The sequence below is a fragment of the Dioscorea cayenensis genome, chromosome 19 (genome assembly GCF_009730915.1).
Source record: "Dioscorea cayenensis subsp. rotundata cultivar TDr96_F1 chromosome 19, TDr96_F1_v2_PseudoChromosome.rev07_lg8_w22 25.fasta, whole genome shotgun sequence".
Lineage (NCBI taxonomy): Eukaryota > Viridiplantae > Streptophyta > Magnoliopsida > Dioscoreales > Dioscoreaceae > Dioscorea > Dioscorea cayenensis.
In genome coordinates, this window is record NC_052489.1 from 23,874,376 (window position 1) to 23,883,559 (window position 9,184).

The 9,184-nt window shown below is 34.8% G+C and overlaps 2 protein-coding genes and 1 non-coding gene across 3 annotated transcripts; all 3 read left to right on the plus strand.

The window, feature by feature from the left end:
- The first annotated feature begins 134 nt into the window (after positions 1-134).
- LOC120250192 (60S ribosomal protein L10) lies at positions 135-2,487 on the plus strand. The gene is made up of 2 exons (XM_039258983.1): positions 135-237; positions 1,611-2,487. Exon 2 carries the CDS (start codon positions 1,625-1,627, stop codon positions 2,294-2,296), a length of 672 nt encoding a protein of 223 aa, XP_039114917.1. The 5' UTR covers positions 135-237; positions 1,611-1,624; the 3' UTR covers positions 2,297-2,487.
- LOC120250971 lies at positions 556-647 on the plus strand. The gene has a single exon (XR_005533297.1). It is a non-coding gene; the product is annotated as a small nucleolar RNA Z159/U59 (small nucleolar RNA).
- Positions 2,488-3,187: 700 nt separating the features above from the next.
- On the plus strand, positions 3,188-6,773 carry LOC120283342 (chloroplastic import inner membrane translocase subunit HP30-2-like). The gene is made up of 6 exons (XM_039289995.1): positions 3,188-3,600; positions 5,083-5,198; positions 5,701-5,827; positions 6,122-6,270; positions 6,378-6,440; positions 6,517-6,773. Exons 1-6 carry the CDS (start codon positions 3,301-3,303, stop codon positions 6,551-6,553), a joined length of 792 nt encoding a protein of 263 aa, XP_039145929.1. The 5' UTR covers positions 3,188-3,300; the 3' UTR covers positions 6,554-6,773.
- The last annotated feature ends 2,411 nt before the right edge of the window (positions 6,774-9,184 follow it).

Below are 9,184 nucleotides of genomic sequence, written 5' to 3' on the forward strand. Positions count from 1 at the left end.
AACTATTGTGTAATCAATGACGTAGTAATATTCATGGACATAAAAAACTGGTCAAAATGATATAATTATGTATCTTTTAAAATTTTTTATTGCTATATATCTGGGGGCTTTTTAGTAAAAGAACAAGGATTAGGGTTTGGTCTAGGGCACCGACTCTCGGAGTCTATAAAAGGGCTGGTGTTGTGGTTTTCTTGTTCCACCTCTTTTCATTCTTCACGCGGCGGCGAAACCGGAGAGGTATGCTGCGCTTCTCTTTTAGATTTGTTTCTTTCTTCTCTGTTTAATGGTCATGCTCTCATTTCAAAGGATTTGATGTATAAAAGTTGGATCTTTGTGATTGGTTATGTTGAATTTGTGGGTTATAATGCTTCATCGCAATAACGTTTGATCTAAGAATAGTTGAATCATTTTGAATGTTGATGCTTACTTTATGGAATATTATGCTTCAATTAGATCGTGATTTTATTCAGAAAAAAAAAAGTTTGAATCTTGATTTTATTCAGAAAGGTTTGATTTTTTTTTTGAATTGTTTTGGTGTCGTTGTGGTTTTGGATTGTTTCCTATGATGATCAATAGAATACTTTCGTTCTTCCGAGGGTGAATGTTGCCCATGCGGAGTAATTTCTGGAGACCTGAACTGAGGAAACTAAACTGGTTTATAAATCCAACATTGCCAACGCTTTCGGTCGTTTTTTTTTTTTGTCTTTGGAAAATGGGGAAGTATTCATTTCTTTTTGATTCGGATGTTGGCTTAATACTCTATTTCTTTTCAATAATCCGTATAAGTTTGTGTCGTGTCCTCATTTATGATTTCCCTGTTTTGATCCCTGTGATGATATCCATTTTAAATTAAAGTAGTGGTCTGACAACGATATGGTGAATGGAATGTTTCTGAGGGGTTTTCTGTTAGGATATGCAACACCTAAACTTTCATTAGTTGTGCCATTTGCTTAAATATCCTCTCAATGCTCTCTTGTTATCCCTAATAGGACCTTTTTTTTTTTAATTTATGCATACATTTACATGCATACAATCAAGACTAGGAGTTCTTGTTATTGCTTGACCATTCTTACTGAACCTTTTTTAAGGAAAAATTATCTTAATGCTGTTGTTGTTAAAGGTGTTGTTTTCTCAATGCTTAAGAATAATCATAGTTGTGTTAATGATCTGCTAATAATTTGTTTCTTGATTTTTTGTATTATTGTGTGTCAATTGTTTCTGCTGTAATCTTCCAGTGATTTTAAAATACAAATGTTTCAGCCTTGTCTAAATATCAATGTTGAAAGTTATAATTTTCTTCTGAGGGAGAGCAATTTGTTTACCGGTTTGGTGGGTTCTTCAAATGGATGTTAATACATGTCTTAGTTGCAACCCTGATAGAAATTTGGGGGGAACAAAGATATTGATTGATTAGCTATGTGAATGTCTTGGGGAAAGAAGTTTCCCTTATGTATATATAGCATTGCTTCTTCTAGTAGTCCCTGAGGAATATCTTCTTATGATTTTAAAGTACAAATGTTTCCATGTTGTCCTAATTTTCTTCTGAGAGAGATTCCAGTTTTCTCTAGCTATATGTTATTACTATTTGCTGATATTTGATTATTCATTAGGGAGGAAGATCGTGATGGGTCGAAGGCCTGCTCGCTGCTACAGGCAGATCAAGAACAAGCCTTATCCCAAGTCTAGGTACTGTCGTGGTGTTCCTGACCCGAAGATTAGGATCTATGATGTGGGTATGAAGAAGAGGGGCGTGGATGAGTTCCCATTCTGCGTCCACCTAGTGAGTTGGGAGAAGGAAAATGTGTCAAGTGAAGCACTTGAGGCTGCTCGCATCGCTTGCAACAAGTACATGACCAAATCTGCTGGAAAGGATGCCTTCCATCTTCGTGTGAGGGTCCATCCTTTCCATGTTCTTCGGATCAATAAAATGTTGTCATGTGCTGGAGCTGATAGGCTCCAGACTGGTATGAGGGGTGCCTTTGGAAAGCCTCAGGGAACTTGTGCAAGGGTGGATATTGGGCAGGTCTTGTTGTCAGTGAGGTGCAAGGACAACAATGGTGTTCATGCACAAGAAGCTCTTAGGAGGGCTAAGTTCAAATTCCCTGGCAGGCAGAAGATCATTGTGAGCAGGAAGTGGGGCTTTACAAAGTTCAGCAGAGCTGATTATGTCAGGTGGAAGGAAGAAGGTCGAATTGTTTCGGATGGAGTTAACGCTAAGCTTTTGGGATGCCATGGACCTCTGGCCAATCGACAACCCGGCAAAGCCTTCATGACTGCAGTCTCGTCCTCAGCTTAGAAAAGCTAGTTTTCTATTGGTTTTCTGCATAAACTCTTGTTTTTGTTTATTCAAGACTTGTCTATTTGGTTTATGAATTTGATGGTACTGTTTGTTTTTGATACATATTCCTTCCAGACTTGTGGAATTATGTTTTTATTTAATATCATTTTGCCATGAACGTCAATGCTATATGGGATTGTTTGCTTGAACGTATGTTGCAGTCTTTGAAAATAATGTTTGTTACATTTGTTGTGTTTTAAGCAACTTTTCTTCACCTAATATCCTAAGAAAAACACATTTTTTATATTTATGAAACCATGCTTGATAAAGCGAAGAAGTTTGTTTTGAGTTTGATTCTGCAGATGTGTTTCTGGAAAAAAAACAAAAACAAAACATGCCGACTAGAAATTCCTGTGTGAAAAAAACGCAAAAAAAAATTACAATTGAGGCATGTTATTTTTAATCTCAAAGATTGATTTGATTACATGTAAAATGAAAGAGAAAGAGAAAGAGAGAAATATACAAAAGATGCTTCCTATCAGAAGAGGACCTCAATTAGTAACTCAGAACTCTTTGGATCCTCTTCAATCATCCACCGTACAACTCATAACTCTTAAAATTTTTTGGCTTAACAATTATGAAGATGCAGTAATAATAGAATAGTATTTTTCATGCTTCTCTTTATTAATTGAATTATTATTAAAAAAAAAACAATTTCCTTCATTGTGTTTCGGAACGAAATCAAAGCCATTATTTATCAAGCTTTAATTTTGCAATATAACATTCAAATAATTCGCTATCACGTGAGTTTTGGCACCTGACATCTGGAGTGCAATTTTTTTTTAATTATTATTTTTTTATAGAAAACCCCTCAAATAACCAAGTAATTATAAAGAGCCCTTCTCAAAGCCCTGGCTTTATCCATTCACAAGCTTGGAAACTCGAGACGACGCATCCTCTGAGAGCCGCTGCTTTCCCTCGGTTCCGTGGAGAAGAGGAGAAAGAGAGATCGCGACGACGAGATGGAGGAAGGAGGGAAGCACGGCGTGATGGTGGTGACGCCTCTACAGCATCCTCAGAACCCTATTGAGCATCTGCAGGCCCGCTTCAAGGAGCTCGAGAACGGCTTCAAGGCATGGGTCTCCCGCCAGCCAATCCCCATCGAGGCTGCCGTCGTCGGAGGCACCGCTGCCATCCAAGGCGCCGCCATTGGGGGCCTCATGGGAACCCTCACCTCGGACATCTCCTCCACCTTCCCCTCCCCTTCTCTTGACGCCCCTGGTCTCAACCCTCAGGCCATGGCCTCACTCAAGCAAGCTCAGGTTTGAATTTCTCTTGATTCGTTTCATTTTTGAGTTCTTTTTCATTGTTTTTCTGGAAAAGACGCGTTTTTGGGTTGGTTTACTGAAATTTTATGATATGGTTTGAGATAATTCTAGTTTTCGTTCAATGCCTGATTTATTTTTCTTCAAAAAATAAAAAAAAAAAGTTTTTGCTTGATTTAGTGTTCTGGCTATTGTTCAGATAAAGAAAATGTCTTCTAGTGATCTGCTAATAAAACACTAGTTTACATGAGAACGAGAATACCTAGTATTCGCTTGCTTGCAGAACTTATTGCATGGATTGCAATTCTTTGGGGTATAGTTTTATGGGGTGCAGATAATGAGCCTCCATAGCAGCCGCGTGGCAAGGATGTTATTTTCATAGGCTATTTCTATTGGATTTATTTTGAAATGGATTTTGAATTTATGATATGATGAGTCTTGGAAAATATTTTGTGTACTAAAAGGGAATCGATCTTTGATTTTTTGCTCGTGTTTCTAGGGTGGAGTTTGAGGTAAAACACTGACACTATTTCCTGGGTGTCAGTTCAGGCAGTTTTCCAGAGCAAGGAACAAACTAGGAGCTTCTGACTTGTTGCATTGACATGATTGTGCTTTTTATTGAGTATTGACTTAGAACACAGATCATAATTACAATGCCCTAACGGTCGGTTGATGTGATTTAACTTCAAAAATTGATGCCAAATAATTGCAGACACTGAAACTGTTACTATCTACTTGTTGTTGGACCTCCGTTAGTTGAGTTCAGAGTCAGTTTTAACACAGTTAATCCATTCATCGTAACCAAATATAATTGTGGTACCTCTCAACAAACTCAGTTGATGAAGAATTGTGATGCCCCTGTACTATTTATTTGGGCGTTATAGTTAACGATTCCTTTTTCATGATGGCTAAGCAGGCAATGTATTTTTTACACCTTGAGGTCAACTCAATGCGTAAATAATGTGTAGCCCAGCTAGGGGAACATAAGTTGGTGCATGCTGCAAGTGCCATGGTTTTGGACTTCTGATGTTCAAAGTGTTAATATATCTCCCAACATGTAGCTAAGAGCAACTAGAAGCTGTTTAGACATGACTGACGTAATTTGGCTCTGGTTGTGTTTAATTTGGACATTTCAACAAGAAACTGTTTAGACATGACTGACATAATTTGGCTCTGGTTGCGTTTAATTTGGACATTTCTTCAGAGTGAACTTTTTCACTGCAATTTTTATTTGCCGTCATTAATATCCAATTAAAATGGCTGGTGTGTTTTGGAAAGTAATTTGAGGCTTCTGGTTTGTCAATGCTGTGATTTTCCTTTAAGAACAGAAAATCTTCTCCTCATTGTCTTGGAGAGAAGTTCTTGTATTTGTTTGTTTATGTTGAATAGATTTTTGTAGCTCATTTTCCTATTATACACTGTTTGCTGGTTAAGAGATACCTTTTTCTTATATGTATGGTAAATGATTATGAATGACAGGCTTTTTCTGGAGGTCCCTTAATACAAGCTCGTAATTTTGCTGTCATGACTGGTGTGAACGCAGGTATAAGTTGTGTCTTGAAAAGAATAAGAGGTGTGGAAGACTTACAAAGTAGGTAAGGAGCATCAGTATCCCTTTATTGCCCTTTTTCATTGCATGTACCTATTTTCAATTGACATGCCTCGATGGTGGAAGAAAAAGGAAGCTAAATGTTCAAAAAATAAGCAATTTATTGGTAATGCGAGTGTTTTATTCCAAATTTTGAGTTTTGGATGCTACTGTTATTTAGGACACCTGTATGCAATGATGACTGCTCTATCATGAACTCTATTAGATTATTGATGCATGCTTGCTACATAAACTCGGTTGTCACATATGATAATGATGAATGTGTGTGCGTGGCTGGCATTATATGCATATCCTTATCTTCATTTAGTGCAATGGTTGTTAAGCCATCATAACATGAACAGGGGTTCTGCCAAACTGACTTTCCTAAATGGTTTGTTAATAGTCATTCTAGTAGTAGAAACTGGAAAGAGCAGTTATAGACTATACTGGTTTTATGATTTTGAATGACAGTATCATTTCATTGTTACTTAGAAAATTTGTTGTGCCAGTGTGGTGGCAGCTTTTGGTTCTGGAGCAACGTTTTCACTGGTTAGTGGAATGGGAGGCCCAAATCAAGCAGGCAATGCAATAGTATCTGGTCTTTTCTTCGCGCTTGTTCAGGGTGGCATTTTTAAGGTACAAGCAAAAAGTATCACAGCTCTTCAACTTTCAACATTTTAGGATGATGAGAGATGAGAAATCATTTGTTTTCTTGGTCTGGACTTGAATGTTGAATACCGTGCTTGTATGAGGCTTGATCTTTACAAAGTAAAGCCATCTGTTATGACTAATGAAATTTATACAATTTCCTTACTTGAGTACTACCAGACATATCAAGCATAGTCACTAGCTATTAAATTTGATCAAATAGATAATTTTTTTTTTCATGAAAGTAAAGTTGATACTTTTTTTTTCCACCAAAATTTGCAGTTCAGCCAGAAGTTTTCACAGCCACCAGCAGATGATACGTTTTACACCCGAACAAGGAGCATGCTATCAAGCCTCGGCCTTCAAAAATATGAAAAGAACTTTAAGAAAGGGTTGCTCACCGACAGCACTTTGCCTCTTCTCACGGATAGGTTAGAGTTTTATACATTTTATGTGTTCATAATCAATGATCATCTCAAAAATATGTTACTGGACTTAAACTCAAACTCAAACTCATTCCTCTGTTTACTTTTAACAGTGCACTCAGAGATGTTAAGATTCCTCCTGGACCTAGACTGCTCATTCTTGATCATATTCAGAGGTACCATTTGCCAATTCCTTCATTCATCTGTTACATGCTTCTTGCCGATTACCTTTTCCTGTTTGGTAATATGCAGGGATGATGAGTTTTCGAAGGTAAAGCGCCGAATGTAGTAACTCTTCCATGGTTTGTTTCTCCCGCAAATTTCTTTAAGACTGTTGCTAGGAAACTCTTCTACCTTTACAAGGCATCAGCATTTGACTGCATTTCCTTAAAACAATGATTTCCAAGAGATGGATAATAAGCTTTAATTTTGTTTGTTAGCTTTGGTTATGTCAATTTTTGTTTATATCTGAATATTCTGCTGAAATTCTAATATGTGTGATCAGATCATATGCCATGGCTTGTGTAGTAGAACAGAGAGCAGGTGAAGCATGGTCTAAAAAAATTAAAAGCATATGCATTCCTTGGTGGAATATCCCAAAAGCCTACTGGATTGGTTTTAATAATTTTATACAAATGCTTATTACATTTAGGGCACTAAGTTAGTGGTTAGACTATCTTAGAGTTTGATGTTCATACCATCTTATCAACCAATTAAATTCTTATTCATTAAACTATCTTTCATAATAGTTATACTATAAAATTAGATTTATCAAATACTTACCCATTAAATTATATCTCATTAATATTTTATACTATAAAATGAACCCACAATTATTTCATTTATATTTTAACTATTAACGTTAATATATTCCACTAAAACATGGTTATTTAATAAATTTTTATTATTAACAAAATAATTAATAACATATTTAAAATTATATTTTAAAATAAATATTTAAAATATAATAAAAATGTTCTATATTATTTTGAAAAAAATAATTAGTTTGTGATGTGAATAAATAAATAATAATTTTTTTTAGAAAGGCGACAAGCACTAGAACTCAGAGACATGCACGTGTGGGGAGCAAAGCTCAACGCCAATTCACGTGCCTTCACCTTGGTAATAAAAAATATTTTATCAAAAATAATCAAGAAATAAAAAACAACTTATATAAATTAAAAAAAGGGAAAATTACTGTTTACCCCTCGATAATTTCAAAACTTCCCAAACAGCCCCTGTGAGTTTTGCATACCTCAGACAGCCCTTCCTTTATTGTTTCACTTCCTTTTTACCCCTGCATTATGAAATTCCATCATTGCCCTTAAACCTTTTTGCATACATTTTTTTCATTCTTTTTTGCATTCCTTTTTGCATGTACTCATTTCTTAAACAGAGAGCTCATTTTTTTAAACAGAGAACTTATTTCTTAAACAGAGAGTTCATTTCTTAAACAGAGAGTTCATTTCTTAAACAGAAAACTCATTTCTTAAACAGAAACCTCATTTTTTTAAACATAAAACTCATTTTTTAAACTAAAACATTAATATTTAAACAGAAAAACAAATATTTACGTGATAAATTAATCCTGGATATAAAAACCAATTAATCTTGGCCACTCGTACATATTTAAATAGAAACAACGATATTTAAGCACTTTTTTAAACGTAAACGCAATATATTAAACAGAAACATCGATAGTTAAACAAAGACAAACAAGCATATAAACAGAGAACTCATTTCTTAAACAGAGAGCTTATGTTTTAAACAGATACCTCATTTTTTTAAACAGAAACCTCATTGAGTAGGGACATTGAGTATCTCATCGTCGCTGATCTCGCGCGAACGCTTGAGTAGGGACATTGAGAACTCATTTCTTAAACAGAGAGCTTATGTTTTAAACAGAACCTCATACCTCATATTTTAAATAGAAGCTTCATTTTTAAATAGAAACTCGTTGCACCGAAGGGCATTATAGTCAAACCCTGTCACACTTGCCACAACTTCCCACGCAAGGGACAATTTCGTCCAAAAAATTCCAAATTAACTCTATCAATCAATGTTAGATGTTTGGGGGGTTTAAAAAATCATTGTATTCAAAAGGAAGGGGTTTTTGGGGAGTGCAAAACTAACGGGGTGTTTTTGGCAATATTGCAAACTTACAGGGTGTTTTTGGCAATTTCCACTTAAAAAAATATTAAAAATATTATATAATTAAAAGATATGTTCAACGGTTGAATTTTAAAAATAATAAAAAAATATTAAAAGATATGATCTAACAATTGAATTGATTAAAAAAATAAAATTAAAAAATTAAAAAAAAAAAAAACATTAGAGGGGCAACTAGGTAGAGCTCTCATAATGGGGGGCAATTCCATTGAGCGCTCAGGCCACTGAGTTCTCATAACGGGGGCAATTTCATTGAGCGTTCAATGAGCACATGGAAGCCCTCAATTAAAGTTGCTCTTACTAACCTCTGAAATAGGAGATTGTTATTTTATTTCTGTCTGAGTGCATGTTTGAGGCTTGGATTGTTGACATTTATTATAATTAATTAATTAAATAAATAATTTCACTTTTTCTCTTTGTTTATTTTTCCTTTTTTGCTTTTTTTTTTTTATAAATAAAATTTGGTAAGGTGCAAAACATTATGTTGTTTTATTATGAGCAATCTTGGTATAAAATTAGATGGAGAAAATTCATATTGATAACATGGTATCTTCCAAAATTTATTTTATTAAACCTAGTAGACATGGACAAATACATGATATATTACTCTTTATTTTTACTTATGAATAAATACTAAATAGGGTTGAAAATGTAAATGACATTCATACGGACCTATCTTTTATCCAATATATTTAAATTATTTTCTTTTAATTTAATTACATGCTCTAGCATGCCACATGAGAGAACATCA